Source organism: Corvus moneduloides, chromosome 7 (genome assembly GCF_009650955.1).
Source record: "Corvus moneduloides isolate bCorMon1 chromosome 7, bCorMon1.pri, whole genome shotgun sequence".
Classification (NCBI taxonomy): Eukaryota; Metazoa; Chordata; class Aves; order Passeriformes; family Corvidae; genus Corvus; species Corvus moneduloides.
Genome location: NC_045482.1, coordinates 17,850,147 through 17,872,082, shown reverse-complemented (window position 1 = coordinate 17,872,082; position 21,936 = coordinate 17,850,147). Strand labels below are relative to the sequence as shown.

Sequence of the window (21,936 nt, the reverse complement as noted above, 5' to 3'; positions counted from 1 at the left end):
TATCAGTAATAATTAAGTTCATAGGTGTAAGTGTAAAGATTCTCTTTACCTTCGCTTGAATGGTAGAATGATTAAATGCTTATCTAAGCCAAAAATACCAAAGCAAATGAAGCCCTGGAGAAAAAAAATATAGAAAAAGCAACATTAAGAAAAACTTTGGTTTCTATAGAACACAAGTTAAAAACTCAGTGTCAAATACATTTCACATATACATGGAAAGTACCCCTCTTCTTTAAGTATCATTCAAAATGCATTTTGTTTCTGTTTTGATTTTTCATTTGGACCTTAAAAAGACATATCAATACCTAACAATCCATCATCTTTACTGAAATAGGTCAGTAAAACTAATGCTGTGACATGCCACTTGACACTTTGGGATAACTGACAACCTTACACAGCCAGGTATGAAATCCTTGTTAATGTCAAGGAAAGAACACACTTAGTGTAATTTGAGTGCTAGAATGCTCTCTACTTAATTCATTTTTCTGTGTAGCTTTTATGTAAAACTACTATCATTAGTTGATAATGCAGTGCATCTTGTAGGCACATGTGCCCATGGAGCTGTAAACTGTTCCTGTAGTATGTGTATTAACACTGCCTGGCTTTCACCTTTGTGGGTAACAAAGCTGCCGTGTGTCAGGTGCACTGAAATAGGCCACGTGCAGCCAGAACCAGCATCCATCTTCAGCTCTTCGCTGTGGTGCTGTCACTGAAACCAGAGATAGGCATTTAAACCTTAGACAGAAAGCTGTCTTGCAACTGGTGTAACTCCCCAGTGAAGCCTTGGTACAAATAAGGCTAAATTCCTACTCAGTTTCCACGAACATTTGGCATTCAGTTGTCATCTGCACCTTTGAAAGTGTTCATGGTCATAGAAGATGTGCATTATCTACTGCAATACCCACCAACAAAGTCATTTTCAGAACAAACATCGGTAAGTACCTGACCGAAATTAAACACAGCACAGAAGAACTGCAGTTCCACATACAGCCTTCCAGGCTCTTGGTTGAACAGCCACCACAAACAGCTGGAGAGATTCTGTAAAGAAAATAGAAAAACAACAAAACCCACAAACATAACCTGACTGTTAAAAATCAAAAGCTTTCTTCTCTTCACATGCTAATAATTCTTGCACAATTTTCATGGTCTCCATTTAAGGAATGATTCAGATAAAGACAAGTAAGAGGGAATAAACACCTTAAAACAATTTTAGTTAGGCTTAATAGCTTGGTGGGAGGGGGATGCTTGGTTGTTTTAAGCATAATAATGCAAAACAGCAGTGTAAGAGGTCCTGCCTCTTTACATGTTTATGTAAGGAACTTGCCTTAAGCATACTTAGCTTTCCAACACAACACAGACAATATTAGCCCAGACAGATTTGCAGTGTTTGTCTTCAGGCTGCTTAGCTGAGACCAGTGCTTTCTACATACTTCCTGCAAAGTTAGGATTATGTTAAGCTGAAGCACATACCACTTCAGCTATTTGAGATGCCTGACAGAAGGAGGAAACCTCCAAAGTTAACCCATTTGGGTGTAAAGGCTAAGTCTTTAAAGTAACTGATCTTGTTTCATAGAGTCTATGTAATCATTCAGATACAGTTAAAATATAGGCTACTCCTTAAATATAAAAGAAGTAAGAAAATATACTAGCATGGAATATTTGATATAGAAAATTTGAGAGAGGGGAACATTTCATCTTGTAATTTAAGAGAACCTGAAAAGCAACAGCAGTAGCTATTAACCCAATTGATGTGCTGCACTGACCTACTTTGTAGTATTACGTATTTGTGCCACAGTATTTTCCATTTCAAATAAAAATACTTCCCCCAACTGTCATCCACAAGAAACTCAACTTTGAGCATTACACATTCAGAGAGAGTGGTTTCTCACCTTTGTCACAGTTAAAAATTAAAATTATATCCCCAATGCATTACATTCTGGTATTTCACACTTGTACACAGGAGCAACCGCCAACACACCTTGGAGTCAGTAATGACAAGTGCCAACACTAACTGAGCTATGTTGCTCCAAACACCACTAGAACCAACAAAATTGCATTTTCCCATTTAAAATCATCTTAGATTATTCTTAACACCTCAGAGAAATCCAAGTTCCAACATAAGCCTCATCAGATGGAACAATTTTTGTAGTCTCCTTCCGAAGTAGAATTCAGTTCATATTTTTAATTGATAATTGTCTAGGGAAAAAGACCAACTGTTGAGAAAACTGGGAAGAGGGGCAGTAGTGATGAATGATATAATGATATAACTTCACTTTTTCCCCGCCTTTAGGGTTCTCTGGTATGTTTTGCTCACAATCATCAATCTTAACTTGCTTTTATGATGTGGCACAGAAAAATTAATTTTATGACATCCCTCTTCCAGCGAGGAACCAAAATATAGCCTCTATTTTATTTAGTTAATTGTTCTTTAGGCAATTGGAAGATTCTTACTGGATTGTCTACATTGCTTTCCTAAAAATCATTCTACCTCAATGAGTTAACATGGGGAGAAAAAATATTTACAGCAAATAGGCCAACAATAAGAAGTAAGCACAGCAGCACATGTCTGGCCAGCTGTTTGTCTCCAGTCTGTAGAAGCTGTTCTTCCTGAGCCAATACACATGTTTGAGCACTGCAGTGACTCACACACTGATCCACTGAAAAACAAATCAGAAATTCTTCATTAGGCTTCTATCTTGAGAACTCCATGATCAAATTTGCTAATGCAGCTTGCTGAGCCAAATTACCTTCTAAGTATCTCTACTGGAGTGACATGCACAAAATTTAATATTGGCTTTGACAATAACCTGTTCAGAAATCTATTCTCAAATGAGACAGTTTACATGTGCTCCTAAAACAAAAAAAGTTTTTGCAACAGAGATTTTCCTTCAAAGATTTAATTCAAACTGAACGCATTGTTAACATTTAGAAAACACTACTAGAAATAATGAAAAAAAATTCTCTGGGCAATTCTTAAATTTTATATTTATTTCTGAAAAAAATCAAATATACTGTCAGCTCCAATGTTTTTGCTCCACATCTTAGTGTTGTTGAGCTCTACATCAGACAATCATATTTCTTTCAGGTCTATGACTATTTTTAACACAGTATATCAGAACACCATCATAATAGATGCTTGTCTTCCAGTTATAAAGGTCTAAGAAATTCTGACTATCTTCCTCTAGATGGCAGTGAAAAACTTCCTGGCAAGGCCATACCAAGAATTTGCACTAGATAACTCGCAGCAGTTCAATGAGATAGTAGAGGAACTAGTAATTATTGCAGCCAAAGTTACACAAGGGTATGCACTACAATTTGCTTTTACTGATTTATAGTTTTGAAGTGTTCACTCAGGAGGTCAAAATAATTTCCACTCAACCATAAGGTATTTTCTACCTTATCTTTTAAGATAAGAAAATTAAATCTGCCTTCCTCTATTCTTGAAGACATTCTTATGGTGCTTGTCTGAATTACTTAATAGATAAAACAGTTGGCAATAGGCAGAAAGCAAGTATTTTGTGAGAGGAGACACAACTGAAGTATGCTTCAGTGTAAATATTTAGATTTATTGAAAATTATGTTGCATGCAAAAAAAGCATGAGGATATGAACTTCTTGTTAAGAATGCATGAAAACAATAAAAAAATAGGAAAAAGAGGAAGGCTGTACTGGCAGCTAGCTTTGATTACTGACAGGGATACACAGCAAGAATGAACTGGGCAGGCAGTTTTCTGACAGGTGCTGAACAGTCAGTTTGATCTATTTTTTCCTATTTAAGTGACTCCTAAGGCCCTCTTAGTCGATTTTCTCCATCTCTCTTCTCTAGACATAAATAGTACACAGCAGCACAGACATTTAATCTAATTTGCAGTAAGCACTTGCTCCTCTAGATCTCATTTAGTGTTCAAAACCTGTGCCTGATTAAAACAAAGGCTTTTTTAAAAGATATGAGTATGAGAATATAAAAACGTAGTTTATGTTAAAAGCTTGATGCAAAGCAGGGTTATACATTTAACTTCCTAGCATCCAAACAAGACAACGACAGAGAAGTAAAGTCCAAATGCTCAGAAGACATCAAAGTAGCTTTGTGGTAAAAAAGTGACATCCAAAACAACTGTCCATCTTGAGCACTGAAAGGTTACAAACAATTATCAGCAGAAGAGAACAAACACCTATAATATTGCCTAATAATTGAACTTGATACAAAATGTCAGTTATCCAGGTAGAGCTGCGAGAACAATAGCTCCAACTGTTTCTTTGTGAGAACAACACACAGATGTTAAAGAAGAACCTGTAGTATTAAAACAAAGAGATATTACTGCTTTACCTGTCTCAATTGGAGGAACCTTGCTTTCAACAGCATTTGACTCTGCTTTGCTGTCTTTACCACAGGATAATTCACCGTTTGTTGTTTGACAAGAACAGCAACCTATGAAGTATATACAGTAATAGAATAGTTAGCTTTCTTCACTACTATAATTTATTTTCCAAGTGTAACAATACATTCTATGCAGCTTTAACTATTATGCCCAAAAATAACCCAAAAGGAGAAGACAGACCTAATTTTTCCAATTTGCTGAGAGGGTAAACGGGTTACAATACTTATACATAGGAGTGTTTAATGTAACACTACCACCATGGATGCAACATAAGTACTTTTATTATAGGAAAAAAGATGGGAAGTGATCAAAAAGGCTACATACAAAAAAAGAAGGATTAGAAACACATTGAGTGCTTTTAATTCATTCTCAGAGAGATGGTTTAGTGGGTAAACAATCTAAGATGCCTAGTGGGCTGCATTTATCACATCCTTATCAAGATGCCTCTACTTACATAAAATCATCCACAGGCTTTTCTTCTTGTCCACTCCCACAACTCTTACAAAGGTAACAATCAAACTTTTCTTAGAAACATAAACCTAAATACTTGGGCAGTTATATCTAGATTTTCTTCTCTCTTAGTCTAACACCTAAAGCTGTCAACTGTCCTTCCCAGGTCAGAATTACACTTGGAATATTAGTTTACAGCACCCTAAGCCAATTATTCTTTATAAAAATCTACTTTCTCTACCTCTTTCTGCAGATATCTGTGCAGAAGATCCTGGAGAAGACTGCGCAGAAGATTCTGGAGAAGACTGCGCAGAAGATTCCGGAGAAGACTGAGTCATAGTGGCTGAAATGGGATTCTGCTCACTCCGTTCCACTTCAGCCTCCTCCACTGAGCTACGTGGTGAGTACGGGTTCAACACCCCATAGCTTGACCCTTGCCTACTTCTGTTCATGCACATAAGTGAGACACCTGACATCAATATACTGATGAACAGTATCACTGCTGTGGTAATTATCTGTTAAGAAAGCAAAGAAAATGCACTTAAATACAGGAAAATAGTTGCATATGTCTGTCTTTCTAACTTCTGTACTTTTCTAAATACACTTACAAATGCATCTGAACAAGACTATGTTTTCTATATTTACTGCTCTTGCACCTCGTGGCACTGAAAGAGACTAATTTTCCTTGCCTGAGCAACTCAGCTTTTTTGTTTGTTTGTTTGTGTGGACCCCTATTTCCCATGCAATCCAAAAACATCCCCTCATTGTCATTCCCTTTCCTCTCAAGATCACTAGTGTTCTGGGTTAAGTTCTGCTCAGGTACCTTTAAATTCCAAAGGGGAATGTGCTCTAATTTACATGCTTTAGCCAATGGGGAGTGCCCTGTTGATTACTTCTAATCATCTGCCACTGCTACCCAGATTCCACTCTGAGGCCATTTAGTACTTGGTGAAAGTGCCACATGAACAATCTCGAGTGACTCATGCATTCTCTGTCCATAAGAAAGAGAGGGAGAAAACATGACAGATATCTGTGCTAGTACACATTATATCCTCTGATAAGAGGAACCATTTACTGGTAAAAATAGTAGTTCAGGGTCTTTCAACCCATGACTGTGCAGAGAAGTCTACCATAGTGCAAGCAGTTACTGCTACACAGGTGATAGATATCCTATCTATTACAGGCCAAAAGCCAATAATTAGCTATTGGATAATAACAATTTTAGATAACTATCATGCTAAAATACCAATTAATCATCAGGAAAAGGGCTCTGCAACTCATCACCACTCCTAAGTTTTTTCTTCGAGAAGCCTACTCCCTCTTTGTCATAGCTGCCTAAACATGAAGGTCCTTCTCCAAACAAATGCTCCTAATGGTTCATTACAGAAATACGTTTTTGCATCAAGCTATGAGCATTCTACAATGATACTTTTATTACAGTAGCCTGTACTTTGACTGAAAGCCACTTGCACATGTAGCATGGCAGAAGTCTGAAGTGATGAGGACAGAATATGCTCATACCTGATGTTTTCCATAGAAAAAGGCAGAGTCAATGCTAGTGTTGTTACGTTCACCAACAATTAGTAAGATTCCTACCAGAACTGTTGGCACTCTGAAAGAACAAAATAGGAAGTATGTAACATATTTAGCATGCTCACATTAATTCAGCAGGGAAGCATTTGAATTAACTTACCCCCATCCAGCTATGATGATAAACCCAACGGGAATCTTTACTGTTTCTCTCTTCTTCAACAGAAACAAAGAGAAAGATAGAAAACCTAAAAAAGCCAAACAAAACCAAAAGAAATACCTTGTTTATTATTAAAAAGGGAACTGGTAAGTACAGAGCCTAGAAACTCTATGATGTGACCTGCTCAATAGCTTAAGATATTCTTCTCAGACCTTTAAATAGTCCAAAATCATTTGTCTAGTTGTATTCTGAAAAAGTAAATTAGAAACACCCATTGCCTAAAAAATCATGTTAATAGTGAAACATTGAAAAATTCCAGGAAGTTTTATGTTAAATATTCACTTCTAAATGCTAAGAAAGGTTCACAAGAGTAAAAAGATGTCATAAAAATATTTAAGATACAAGTAACTGATTTCTTTAGGTATTAACAGCAGTTTTCTATCCCAACACTCTTTAGTAAGCAACAAATAATGTTGTATTCAGTTATAACATTTCTTTAAAAACTGCCTAGTCCTTTGTAAAGTCAATGATAAATTTAACAAAAAAGTTTGGCATATTTTTATGTATATAACTCTTTCTGGGAGTATCTTCTGGAACTGCCTATCCTACTCACACCTCAGCAACTCAGCAATATTCTCACACTGAAGGAAAGCTAGTATTTATGTTAGGCCCTACCAATCAGGAGCTATGTATTTCAGTAAACAAATACAACTCGCTCCAGAAGAACAGCACAGAAATTAAACTCATAGATTCTGGACAAAAATATCTTGAATGCCCAAAGTCTCTTTTTTTTTCTTTAAATCATATATATAAGGTTCTCCCAGCTTCTTGATGCATCTTTCAATTCTTTCTATTTCAAATCCTGCATTAATCATACACACACATTGGTTTGGTTAGGCACTAAACCCTGTGCTGCCAGCACTGCAGCTTGGCACAACCGACAGGTATTCCCATTTGCAGAACTACAAACGAGTAAAAGGAACAAGTACTTCGAAGAATATAATAACATTATTTCAGTACATTAATCTTTTATTACAGTACCCGGGCTCTGCCTAGAAAAATCATACCTGTCCATAGGTAGGTGCTATAAAGTGAGCTGTAGAGGAATATAAATACGAGGATCTGTATGGTGATGTCTTTCTCTTTAACAGTGAAATTCCATGCCACCATTCCAATGCAAGCAATAAACTGGAAAGAAAAGTAAGATGCCATCATTTAAATTGGGAAACTAGGATGACAAGAAAAACTGAACACGGTGCTATATACCTGCAGTAAGTTTCAAAACTCCACCCCCAGATACATTGGAGGGTGATTTTATGCATTGGATACTTCATTCAGCAGTAAAGCACTGCCACAGTAAATTCAGTATTACAGTTGTGTCATTTGACTACTGTACCTTATTTTCTGGAGGGGTTTTTTGACAGGGAGTATATAGCTCATATACACTAGGAATAAGGCAAATCAGGTAACCCCCCAACTTTATATACCTTATAGTAAGTAAATGGTGATGGTTTTGGTAAGTACAAACCATTTATCTGAAATGATTTGCACATGAAACTGAGGTCAACAGGTATTATTTCAGCCAAGAATTATACCAGTTGTCACCCAGTGATACTGCATATGTGATAATTTTAGCACCAGAGGAATCTGAAAAGATAGGCTGAAGTATCATGGAAACAGTAACACAATAGTTCATTTTTTTTTGAAGATGAAAGCTAGCTTCGTTGTTACAGAACAGAAGCACCTCATATATGACATTTTTCAAATGTGACTCCAGGATCAGAGCTCAGAGAGTTTACTATATATAGAGAGGTATTGAAAAAAAAACTACGGAACTCTTCAGAAAGCACTACCACACAGATGCGTTACAAGCACAGGCTGTTCCAGTTGTGCAGCTGACTTCAAGGGAATAAGGAGCATGTACTCTGTAGTTCTCTCTCAGATTAAATAACAATTAAAATTAATCCAGAGATATTCGGCCTCGGCCTTCCCTAGCTACCAGCCATGCATTCCCACACACCCTCCTTGCACCAGCACTTGCACCTGCTGATCCCTCAGCAAGAGCTTCAGGGGCATAAACCAGTACAGGGATTATTTTTCTATTTAGCTCCTTGAATTGAGTCACTACAGAGTCAAACACAGGCTGCTGCTCCTGGTATTGCTCCTTCATATGGGTATAAATTGAAACAGAACCACACTCAAAAGTATTGGGCAATAATTAAGAAAACATTCCAGAAGCCACTCTCCATTCTGATTGTTTATAGTTCTGTTTAGGCATCACGGTGCCCACATTAACTATCATTTTCTTCAAGCGTGTATTTTGAGGCACAGAAATTATTTAGATAAGTCACACATTAGATTCACCTGACCTCCACAGTTGGCTATAAAGACCTCACTGTAGAAACCAAACTTCCAAAAATGTTAAAAAATACTTAAACCCTAAAACTCACACAACAGCATTCTCCTTACTACTGACCTGAGCAACAAGTAGATTTGCTGTAATCATATGAGGAAGCTGTTTGTATTTCTTACTCAGAAGAACAATAGTAAGAGACCAGGTCTGTAACACACAAGAAGAAAAATTAATTTAAGACTGAAACAAACCCCAAAAGAACAAGATAAATATTCAGGCAGACAACAGTGAAATTAAATATACAACAGATCTTAGCAACATGACTACTGTAGGCAGCTCCATACTGCTGCAGTATGCTGCCAGCCCCTTTGCCTCAGCAGCTGTAGTCAGAAAAAGCAATGCATCTTTGTCTTCTCATGATGGTGAAGTATTACCAGGAAAGACCAAGAACTCGCCTGGAGTATGCAGAAGCTTGTTTGTTCCTCAGGACACAAATGACCACAGAGTAGCTTGGCAATTTAGAATTTAAAATCCACAACCACCTCCCCTGAATCTCCCAAAATGATCTGACAGCAAGAGATAGCATTCACTTCTGGCTTCCCTTCAGGCACAGTTTCAAGACAAGAGGACTTCAGTGAGACAACTTCAGAAAATTCCAACTCCTTCCAACATGGATGTTTTTATTTTAAAAAAGCAAATAAAATAATCATACTATCTGTACTTTCTATAAAACCAAAACAAAATTCACATTGGACTTCTGGATTATCAACTGAATTTCTAGTAAAGGAATTTGATAAACATAAATTTTTCAGGTTAAACTATTTCATTAATGGTCATTAAGACTTCATTAAATAAATATGCACTGACATTTCTGGAGCTGAAGTTTGTACACAGCCTTCATTACTGTGATATCCAAGCACCTCACTTGGCTTGATGCAACTAGTCTCTGTGGTGTAAGCTAGTACTTTAATTCCCTCACACTCTGTTATTAAAAAAGGAAAACAAACCCAACAAAAAACCTCTCAAGCTCTGTACTAAATTCAGTCACTCATCTTTCTCTACAGTGCAGATTTGCAGCAGACCCACTGCTAAATCAAGATTTTTAACTCCTTCCTCATCCTTCTGCAAGAGGATATGATGAGGAAATACAAGTCTTGCTGTGACTCAATTTACTGCTTACGCACTCAGGCTGCCCTGACCAACAGTGCCTTTGTGTCTCACCTGGGCAGCACCTACCAGAGAAATGAGGCTGACGATGCTGATGTCAAAGCTGACGTTTTGGAGTGCAGATGCCAGGGGGTTGGGGTCCATGGATGGGATGGTCAGCAGCCATGCAGAAACATACATAATGGGGGCAGACACAAACGTGCTTATCACCATGCCTGAGGTAATCTGCAAAGAGTCAAACAGAAACAACAACAGTTAATCACATCTCAAGTTAATAATAATCTGCTTTCAGGAGTACAACCATGGGCAAAACTGCACCTTTGAATTAAACATACCTAGACCTTTAACAAATAATGAGTTGTTTCTATAACGAATTATTTAGAATTTGAGCCAGAAAATATCTGGCTTATACATACAGCTAAGCTGAAAAGTTTAACAAGCTTCTGAAATAGCAGGAGTAGAGAGTTCCCTACTGCTGATTTCTACAGAGCTTTATCATGGATGCCAAATATACTAATGACTACAGTCTAGGGGTGAATTTACACTGTCACAATTTGCTTTTGGATATAAATACTCACACCATAAATAACTAAAAAAGCATGTAGCTATGCAAATATTAATATGAACCAATTCATTAGAATAAACCATATATATTTACCGGTGATTTCTAGTTTGGCTTCTCACTGTCTTTGTACTTTCTAGAATTTACACAGTGATGGAAGTGTGAATTGCTACTCATACTAGAGACTCTGCTTTAAAGAGATTTCCTATGTTTGTAGGCCATAAAATTCTACATGCAAGATTAACTTTTAGTATCCCTTTTTCTTAAAAAAAAAAAAAAAAACCAAAAAATGAAACAACTCCCAAATAGAAAACATTAAAAACAATGAAAGTCAACAAAAATGTGTTAATGTCACTTCAAATGGAAGAAACAATTCTAAAATTTCTATTTTAAGTTGAAAAGATAATTGGTACCCTCACCTATATATATATATATAAAAGTAAAATGCTTTTCTATCACAAGATTTAACAAAAGGGCAGCACAACTGAATCAGTTAAAGCTTAAGATCTTAAATTTTGAGGTTTAAACTAACACTATTCTTACTGAAGTCAGTAACATAATTTCTTTTTTCCCCCTACAAAAACAGTATCTCAAAGATTAAGTCTTTGAAAAAAACCAGAAAAAACCACAACCCCAAACCCCAAAAAATACACAACTTCTTCATAGCTAAAGTTATCCTAGCTCTTTCTACTAGAGTCACAAACAAAAAAAAAGGATGAGGACTTACTTACAAACATATGGTATCAAGACACTTAAGACATCAGGAAAGATCCTGGGAATCCAAGTAATTCTAAGATACCTATGCTACAGAAAAGCAAATTCTTCAAGCCTACTTATTTATCTATTTAATCAACAAAGTTAAGCTCAAAGTTAGGACATATTTGGAAAAGTTTAACTACATACAATTCCTACTTCCATATTGAATTGACTTGCAAATATTGCAACACCAGGTGCTGCTGGAAAAACTCCATACAGAAATGCATAGTTTGATAAACTGGTGTGATTGACCATGCTGTCACTCTTGTCCAAGAGCTCCACCATCTCTCTACAGAGAAATGGCATCATGAGCCTGAAAAGAGAAGGAAAAAAAGTAATTGAAAAAATATTACTCAAGCTATAACAATAGACTCTTCTTTACCCAGAAAATTAATAAAAAGGAAACTTAAGGCTTGTTTGAATACTATTTATGAAAAGCAAAATACTGATGTCACTTTGAATGATTGCCTTTACTGTTGTCAAAACATTTACCACCTGCTTAAAAATCTTTTGTCACAAATTACACTTAAGGACAAAAATGACAACAAACTCAGGCATATAAGCAGCTTCCCTAATTGTGCAGACACATTCTTTGTACAAACTTCAAATTTAGAACGGCAAAACATAAAAAACTCTCTCCTTTTTCAACTGTTACAGTAATAGTAGCTATAAGCAGTCAGCAGCTCTGAAATTCAGACCACATTTCTGCCAGCTGTCCGAAATATAATAAGGGCTCAAGCTTAAGTATCCCATGCCAAAAGTTTTGGCCAGCAAACTCCCTGCATCAAGGCTATTTTGTTCACCTTCAGCAATAGCCCAGATCTCACACAGACTTAATGTAAGCCTTACACAGGCTTACAGTAAAGCAAAGTGGTAACATTAAAACCCAATTCTTTTCATGTTCTTACAAAATTTGTCATTGAGCTGGTTTAAAGACTAGGTCTTTAAGTTTGCTAGTTAGTTGTACTGATACTCAAATTTTACAATATAAACTTAAAACATTACAAATATTCTATTATGTTAATTGTAGTTCTGTAGGAAATAAAATATTTAATATTAAATTAATACATATTCCCTGAGATATATTTGAGGGAAGATAATGATAGTGTAAGTTCTAAATAGAGCTTGCCATTTATTCGTGCTTACAAGTCAAGCAGTTTTAGAGCATAAAGTGACCATTTTTAAGCTCTTCCAATATAGCAGTTTCAAAGATTTATAGATAAAGCAAGGAAAAACAACTAATTTAGAGATGCATAGTTTAAGCCAAATAAAATACAAATACTAATCAAATAAACTTAAGCTCACTACTGTCTAACTACTTATTCAATAAATTTCAATTTAAGCTACTAATTCTCCAAACACCCAGTTCATAACAGATGGCCTGCAGGCAGTCCACGAAGGCACAGTACTTCCCGATTTTCATTCTCTGCAGAGCCTGAAAACAGGTTTGTAGTCTACTACATTTCCTTTAAAAATTAACAGTTGTATTCTATCAGAGTTTGGGAAACACTCACTCAAAATACTGGAAGTGAAATGTACTATCATTCTAATGTTTTTGAGAGAAAAGCCATCTGACCAGCGTATTCAGAGTTTAAGACATCTAAAGAACAAAATTATAAAAATATATAAATTGAACTTACAGTTTAGCTGTGATGAGAAGGATCAGTGCAACAAACATACCCTTTGTCAGTTTTTTTGTTTGTCCCACCATAGTCAGTCCAAGGTAAAAAAGTGCAGAGCCAGAAAATGAACTGCCCAGTCCATCAAGGAAGTTTTCAAGGTATTCAGGAATTTTCTGGCCAAGAATAAAGTTTGAGGCAATTCCTATGAAGACCATGAATACAATTGGGTTCTGCAAAACTCGAAGGAGTGCTAGGCCCACTATTTTGATTTTGCTCTGTGACACAGTGCGATTATTCCTCCACTTCTGGATTTCACAGAAGATAAACCCCAAGGGGTTTAGCATCATAAGAGATATTGGAGCCACTAGGTAAATGTACTGGAGATACTCTGGGTAAGTGGTTTGATATAAAGCTTCAACTAGAAGACAGGAAATGAAGAGTTATGAGTGATAACATTTCAGTAGAAAAATACATTGAAATATTGAAATTAAATTTTGCTGTCTGAAAACTAAAGAAAATGATTTCATTTTCCTCCAGAAGAAACTGAAAGAATCCATTTAATTAGCAATCAATATAAGATGATGCAGGAAGAGAAGTATGTCCAATCATATTAGGCCACAGTCATCTAAAGAACACATTAAAGACCAAAGATTAACTATCCAATACTATTTAATCATGCTACAATTAGTTAACATTTACAGAAAAAAAGGAAAGAAAACAATACAACAATTCTATGTTTCCTTTAAGTCATCCCAAATGCAGGAAAAATTTTGATTTTATTTCTGACTTGCTTTTCCTGCCCAGAAACATGACAGGTGTGGAGAATTAAATGCACCTTTGCAGGATACAAGTTGCTTCCCATCTCAAGGGAGTCTCACCTCTCTGGAATTTAATCAGTTTTCAGTGGGTTCCTTCTACATTGATTCAATACAACACAACAAAGCAAAAACCAAAAAAAAAAAAAGTTTATCACATAGTTATTGGTTCATTCTTTGAGACTACTTAGAAAAAGAGTTAATGCTATAGTTATGGTCCCTCAAGGAATTCTAAATCATGAGCCTTTGTTTTCATTACTACTACATACTTCTGAGTCAAAGTAGAATTGCTTCTGATTCCAAGTTTGTACTAACAGCACTTCAAAAATAATGAAAATACTTTGGAAACATATAAAAGATTCAATTCTAAGGTGAATAAAAAAAAAAACCCTGATGCTTTAAAAGTAGAATGTTCTCTTCTACCTGACTTATAATGTTATTATATTCAATAATTTTCTTGTTATTAGTAATTATCAATAATATGCCATGGGTACTAATAGCATGTCAATTATAATATATGAACATATAGTTAATTGTATCATTATAATTATTGTATATACGATCTAATAGATATATACTATCCATACAATTCGTAATTCTTAATAACAACATTATTAACCTTTTCTGAAAAGGTTTTCCCTCGTGACTACATTTTTCAAAATCCAAAGAGTTTTACCTTCATATTATTTAAGCCTCTGGAATGGCAGGAACTTCCAAGTGCTAAATCAGCACTCACTTTGAACAGTCTCCTCTTTAGACCAAATCAACTGACATTCTCAACTAGCTGATTTCTCACATATATAAGAAAAGGCACTAAAGGTGTTTTTACTTTTACAAGCCATTATTAGAGTACAAGAACTACTTGTACTAAAATCCTAAAAAAACTGCTGAGCAGAAGTACCAAGTTTGGGGTTAGTTACTGCATTTAACAAGACAGTTTCAAGCACTAAATACATCCTGGTAAATAAAACCACTTTAAACACACTAGACACTTTTTATGTAAATAGGTTTTTTTCTTAAAACCTCAAACCTGAGACTGATACTGTATGTTGTTTTATACAGAATGGCCATGTCATTCGAACACAACTCAACACAAGTCACAAGTAATGTGTGAGTGAAAAATTAAAAAAAATCTTTACTTTCTGGCAAAGTGAAGCTGCATACTTAAGACAATATATTAAGGTCTATAAGTACTTTAAATCATGTATGATGTGAGAATGCATTTTCCTGGGTACAAAAAGTGGAATTAGATCACTTAGTCAGTGGGTGAAAAAAAAAAAAAGAAATCACTCTTAAGGAATCATTAAGACAGTAAAAATAATCCACAACTTCTATCACCGATGAAAAGTTTTCTTTTTATTTATATCACAGTACCTGCTTGCTGATCATAACAAAAAACTGAAATAAAGATACTTTAAATTTTTAAAAAGCAATTCTCCATGTCCCAGCTGCTCAAAATTACATATAAATCACACACTAGTTGTCCATGCTAAATACAATGAGTATGATTAAGGTCACAGTAACTGGCACCCACACAACACTTCTGCTACACCTGTGCTTCCACACACAGCTCTAGAGAATAAGTGAACCTGTTTGTCAGAGTTGTATCATTATCACCCAGTAATGAAAAACCCCCAAAGCTTTCTATCATAGTAATTCTGTCTACATCAGCAGCGTGCTAACAGCTGTGCCAGTCTGTGACAGTTGTTTCTTTTTCACCCAACACCACTTTTTAAATCTAGAACTGTCATAACCATGATAATAGAAAAACAGCGATGATCTTCAAAAATTGGACCTGCATTTTGATTTTCCTATGTGCAAATCTTTTCAAACAGCAAAAAATAGCACAGTAAAGTAATAATAAATAGTAATAGTAATGTATTAAAAAATTACATGGGATGAAGACTCAGAAATTATTAAGAGTTCAAAGTGCCCTTTTAAATAGTGTTGGTTTAGTACACAATTTGTCAATATTGATTTTTTTCCTTCACAAATTTGCACTGCTACAGCATTTAAATATATTTTCATTAAAAGATCAGGCTTTGTTCAAAACACTACCTCTGTCACATAAAAAACAGAAAGGCATTCTTTGTTGACCAGTCCTGCAAGCACTTCAGAGAAGCTTAGGTAATATTTTACTAACAGTAAAAAGTTTGTACAGGTGACAGCATGAACCAAACACTAGGGATGGGAGAAGGGAACGGACAAGAGGAAACAAACCTCAAGAGCCTAAAATGTTTCTGTTGCAGTAACTATTCCAGTAAAGCTCTAAATGGTGTAGATTTCGGCAAGATCATACATAGAAAAAATATAAATCATATCTTATAAATCATGAAGTCTTACAAACCTGAAGAAATATGCAGTCTGACAAGAAAATAAAAGTAGAAAGAATGTTTTAACCAGGATACAATGCAAATACATTCAGAGACCCCCAAAATATACATATTAAAAAATGAGAAACTCTAATTGGCATCTAAAATGCATACCAACAAGCAAAGATATAATCCTCACAGCCCCATTTGTGGCATACTTTCAAGAGGAATAAATCTCAGGAGATGTAACCGAGGAAAACACAGTATTTTCATCTAAAAAAAAGTATGCATTTGTCTAAATTTTATACATATCAAGCAAATTTGAAGAGAATAAGAAAGACTGAGGATTCTCCTGAGCATGCTGCCCCGGAATAAGGAGAAAGGTAGTTAACTTGTAAAGTAATCTAAAATATGGATCTGCTTGTCACATATAATCAGGAATTGCATCTTTGAACTTTCCTTCGTAATTGTATTTTCAATTCTGTAAACAAACATCTTGCTTTTTGTTTTGCTAGAACCAACTTGCTTTCTTTTTTTGTTTTTAACCTTTCCTAGATGATAAGCAATCTCAGAGAATTTGAGAGGCACTTCTGAAATTACTTCAATTGCATGGAACTTCAGTTCAGAAGTCAATTTCAAATTATGGAAAAATAAAAGCAAACATGTCTAGAACAGTGACAATTAATTTTAAAGAAGAAAGCATACTTACCTATTGGATATCCCAGTGCAAAGTCATTGCTTTGTGTAGCAAAAATAGGGAACAAACCTGCTTTGCTAAATCGGTTCTCAGGACTGGCTACTAACAATGTTAAAACACAGACTAAAAAAAACACAGCAGCTTTGGCAACTAAAACACTGTATAGGAAGGACCAATTCACATTAGAAAAATTAAGTACCACCATGTTTTTGAACAGTAAAGCTGGGAGTGCAAAACGGGACACAAAATTTCCCAGTCCTTTGGCCTGAGTTGATGTGATGATGTTGGCTCTTCCAGCTATGTAGCCACAAAGAATTATTCCAAAGCATTCCAACAGGGCTGGGAAAAGCCTGCTTATTGACATAGAAGGAGTATCGCTGGTGGTATTGAGTCCAGCTTGTCCAGGCAAAGAAAGAGACATATTAGCTGAAGATGAGAGGTTCTTTGCAGCGAAGTCTGAATAGCTATCCATTTCCTTTGACCACCTCTTCCAAAAGAAGAGTATGAAATGATCTCATCTGTAAAGGGAATAAAAGTACATTTATTAACTTTATTCCTTTAAATACAAGCTTACTCCCTCTTAAATTATTACAGAATAGGAACAGCCCTTACAAGAACTGAGCATCAGGAAAGGAAGATAAATTTGATGAAGAATCAAAGCTTCTCCACTCTGGTACAAAAACGTTTGACAAGGTCCTCTCTACCTTCCAGAAAGATTTAGAGTTTAAATCATCATATCACCCTTGAAATTGGTACCTTGCTTTGTGCAACTTTGACCTCTCCCACCATTTCAGTATCATGTGCTAATGATACACTTTCCAGTTAGCAAAGAATCCACATATGACACAGCAGCCAATGATCTAATTCATTGCACTAGAGTCTACCCATATTTCTACATACAATTCTGTAGGTCTGTAGCAGTGAAGTTTAAGCATACATTACATATTTATGTACAACAGAAATATCTGGTGACCCCTGTTCCTCACTCATTAGCAGCGATTCCCTTTGAAAGGGCTGATTACAACACCGCAAGTTCTATATGCAAGCACACATGTAAAGTCTGCAAATCAGAGAGTGGACATCAAACACAAATATTCACTGGTCAGTAGCAAGGTCCTGCCACAAACAGATATGGCTTTGGCAACACAGCTCTGAAACCTGTCCATCAGCTAACTCTACACATAAAATTCTAACATGACTAAATCCTAAAGTACTCTGTTTAGAAAGTCAAGATTACTTACCCTACTTTGCAGGGATAGAAACTAAGGCAAAGGTGAACTGATTTTCCTTAAGTCATTTAATGTACCAGTGGTAAAGTCAAGATTGCCAAGTCCCAAACAGTCCTTTGTACAGCACAATCTGTGCAAATTAACAACTGGTTTAAGAGTCTTCCCAGCCTCTTTGTATCCTATCCACAAGGAACACAGAACATAGCAGCCAGGTAAATAAGCAAGTAAATCAAGTCAGTGCAAAGGTGAGGTCTTTTAAAGTCTATTTCACACCCTGGCATCCAGCATATACATATTCACAAGCATCAACTCTTTGACTCATGACTTTTATTTATGCCTGAGGCTTTTGGTAAGCACTTCTACGATGCTGTTGTAACTCATTTGGACTGAGCTGCTGCATCATCCAAATCTGTCCAGTAGCCTTGGCTACCCCTTCTTCCAAGGAAAATGAGTCTCACTCCAAGTAGGGCTTATTTCAAAGGCTGTACTTTTCTTATATTATAGATGATACATTAGCTTAGATGTATTTGGACCAGGAGCTCAAAGTATTATTTGCTACAGAACAATGGAAAAACTTGCAATAAATGAAACAAACAACAAACCATTTTCTTCTACTATAAAAACTTAAGGATGTTGTTGGAATTTGCAAAATGTCCAAAAGAGGCTCAGAGACTAGTTTCCAACACTGAATTCTTGAAAGAAATTAGCCACATTCTACATTAGCTGCAAGGTAAAAAGCAGGTTTTTGGCATAGACCCAAGTAAAATTCTCCAAGCTTGGAGCACTGCATAGAGATAAGGCTCCCTGTAGTGCACCGTGTTCAATCTTCTCACTGCTCTCTCAAGGTGGTTTTTTTCCAGCAATAAGACAGAGATGAAACTTTTTTAACCAAATGCAACATTTGATCTGTAGTGGAACTGTATTCCAGCCATATCTATCCCTAAATTCTAGCATTCCTTCTCATCTCCTGTGCCTTCCTATTTCAGGCTAATGACAAGGCTCTCTTCCTTCTGTATTAAAATCATTATTTCTCCTCACAAAACTGACACAAAATACAGAAGTGCTCCTGTCCCCATTTCATAATTCAGGACTTAAACAAATATGCAGAAGATTGACTCTCATGTTGTATCAGTCAATAGCACACACTAAATCCTGTATCTTCCTCACTAGATCAAAACTAACATGGATACACACCCACACATCCCAAACCATCTTTTGTAAGAGATAGACAGATAGATAGATAGGTAGATAGATAGATAGATTCCTGCAGCCTTCCTTGAGGCTTCCTTCAACTTCATTACAAGGGACCCTGTCAAGTCATACGGTCAAATTTTTGGTGAACCACGTGAGTTTCAAAGAGAACAACTGCATCACAGTAAAAGCTGCTACTGGCACTCCCCAGAGGGTTTTAAGAGTGAATCATCTCTTCAGCTCAAGAGACATGCACATCCCAAACCCTTCACATTTAACACAGACTATCTATTGCAGAGCAGTGTTTTCCAGAAATGCAAGCTTTTGCATTGCTGCTTAATGCAGTGAGTACGTCTCAGTGCTTTTTGCTCTATAGGATGCAGACATTTATATAACTGTTGTGAGATTATGTAATGACTAATCACAGATTTAATATACGGCCTTGTTATACCTCAGGCTTATCTCAAACTAGCGTCTCACAAGAGTGAAATTATTTTCAATTCACAGCTCTTAATGAAATCAAAGATAACGATCTCATGCAAACCCAAAACCTGATCTATTCTACACAGAAATGAGATTATTCTTATAGTAGATGTAGCAAACTAACAAGACAAATGACACTAAAATAGGGAAATATAATACAGTTGCAAGGGAAAGCACTTAGTTTTGACTCCATAGAACATATGAGTTGTAGTTATCCCTTCAGGGACTGAGGATTGAGATTTGAATCCTTGAGAACTCAGCCACAGCTGCATTGTTGGGAACTGCAGGCCAGTACAGACACAGCTTTTAGGACTAATGCTGCCTTATCTGCTGTCCTCTGTGCCAAGCATAGCTGCTTGCAGCCAGACTGTCGGCTCACACGAGAGGAAGCCTTGTATGAAAACCAACAATAGAAACAGAGCAAGTAAAAAATGCAGTTTAAACTTCCCATGAAACATTTCTCTTGTAGGTTGTCAATATTTATAAAGCCTTAAAATTCACCAGACCAGAAACTCAGTTCTCCAGCAGTTGTGAGTTAAGCAACATCAGGATCCTGTCCGAGTACAGAAATAGAGACATTGTCTCCCTCACCATAGGAAGGCAAAAATCCCTTTCATCTTCTTTTTCTAATGAAAGTCAAAGACAGCATGAGAGAATAGAAGAGATAACTTCAATGTGTATCTTCCCTCTGTGGTCTCTCACTCTTAAGCTTTCAACTGATAATCAGTCTCAGGATAATGTGGTGACACTGGCAAGACCGTGCACACTGTTCATAAATTATATCCCACAACATGACCTACTTCAATGCAATGCAGAAACTCTCCTACTTTAATGCAATGTGGAGACATCCCAAGGATGACACATTATTTTACTCAGGAAGATTAAAATGGAATTGGGGTAGGAAGAGTTATTACTGGTGGCAGCTATACTACCCCATTCTCAGATAAGGTAAGCGTGTACTACACGCATTTTCATGTAAAAATTAGTGAAGTAAGTCAAAGAGGAAGTAACTTTAGGGAGATACAATGATAAAAGTAAGTGGGAAGAAGTGATTATTGCAGTTCCTATTCTTGAAAGTTAACCACACTTTTTACTTTTCTCTTCATTAGGCTAAGAAATCAGAGAGAGAAAAATACTGCAACAGAAACTAACACAAGAAATGGGCCACATACATCTGGAAATATAGACAGTGCCACAAGAAATATCACACACCTTATGTATCTCTGAGTAGTTGTTTTTCAAGATTACATCTCCTTTGTCATTCTATTCCTATGACGCCATTCCAAGAAAGCCCCTGGCTGTGGAGCAGCCGGGTAAGCCACATGCTCTGGACACCCGGGGAAGCCGAGGCCTGCCCTGAGCACACGACTGGCACAGCTCACACAGCAACACTTAAAGCTCCACAAAACTCTGGCAGCACAGGAGCTCTGACAAGACCAAATGAAGCAACAGTTGCCAGCGGCACAGAATGTCAACTCAGAAAATGAATGGAAAACATACCTCCCCTTAATTTTCACTTAGTTTGATCTTTGGGCTTGTCAACAGATAGATACATACTCCTGAAGCAAACAATCAAGCATTTTTCAGCAGGCAGATAACATTTTCTTGCCAGCACCCCTTAAAAAGCACCTCACTTGCACCACTTGCCAAATTGGGATGTAAAATCCTTTGACTTCCAGCCAGGAAGCCACAACACAACCAACGCCTGCCCCTTCCCGGCCCATCACTGCTCTCCTTCCCATGGTCACCCCAGCTGCGAGCACACAGCATTTTCAGTCAAAAATAAAAAAAACAGCGGCACTGCCCTGTGTGACAGCTGCCTCAGTAGAAAATGAAGCCAGAAGCCGGGGGAAGGAGCGGGCAGCTTACCTACTTAGCTTTCGGTAGGCGCCTCCGCACAGGGGTGCGTGGAGAGGGTTTGTACTCTGCCAAACTGAGAACCCCTCCAAGGCCAAGGCCGCCGGTACCGAGGCCGGGGAGGGGAGGGCTGGCCCGCCCCGGCCCGCCCCGCCGGTGACAGCCCCGCTGCCGCAGCCGGCTCAGCGCCCCGGGCGGGCGGGCCCCGGGCAGCGGCCGCGAGCGGGCCCGGGCCGCGCGGGCGCGGAGGGAGCAGCCGCAAGATGGCGGCTCGCCGGCCGCCGCACAGGGGATGCGGGGGTGCGGCGGGTCTCCGCCGCCGCCTTGGCCCCACGGGCTTCCCCCGCGCTCCGGAGCCGCCTCCCCTGGAGTAC

The 21,936-nt window shown here is 37.2% G+C and overlaps 1 protein-coding gene across 6 annotated transcripts in view; it reads right to left on the bottom strand.

The window, feature by feature from the left end:
- The window catches only part of GPR155 (G protein-coupled receptor 155), a 29,171-nt gene extending 7,445 nt beyond the window's left edge, over window positions 1-21,726 (bottom strand). For 2 of the 6 annotated variants that reach the window (XM_032114055.1, XM_032114054.1), the window contains exons 1-14: window positions 21,575-21,725; window positions 16,815-17,320; window positions 12,997-13,396; window positions 11,504-11,669; window positions 10,108-10,263; window positions 8,995-9,078; window positions 7,586-7,706; window positions 6,522-6,606; window positions 6,350-6,440; window positions 5,061-5,343; window positions 4,327-4,428; window positions 2,524-2,657; window positions 943-1,038; window positions 50-114 (exon numbers count right to left, since the gene is read on the bottom strand). In XM_032114055.1, coding sequence (XP_031969946.1) covers window positions 50-114; window positions 943-1,038; window positions 2,524-2,657; window positions 4,327-4,428; window positions 5,061-5,343; window positions 6,350-6,440; window positions 6,522-6,606; window positions 7,586-7,706; window positions 8,995-9,078; window positions 10,108-10,263; window positions 11,504-11,669; window positions 12,997-13,396; window positions 16,815-17,274 — 2,243 coding nt within the window. In that variant the 5' untranslated portion in view covers window positions 17,275-17,320; window positions 21,575-21,725. Of the gene's footprint in view, window positions 1-49; window positions 115-942; window positions 1,039-2,523; window positions 2,658-4,326; window positions 4,429-5,060; window positions 5,344-6,349; window positions 6,441-6,521; window positions 6,607-7,585; window positions 7,707-8,994; window positions 9,079-10,107; window positions 10,264-11,503; window positions 11,670-12,996; window positions 13,397-16,814; window positions 17,321-18,043; window positions 18,214-21,574 lie in introns of those variants that run through there. The other 4 variants (XM_032114059.1, XM_032114056.1, XM_032114058.1 and 1 more) reach the window with 4 other exon arrangements.
- Between the last annotated feature and the right edge of the window lie 210 nt (window positions 21,727-21,936).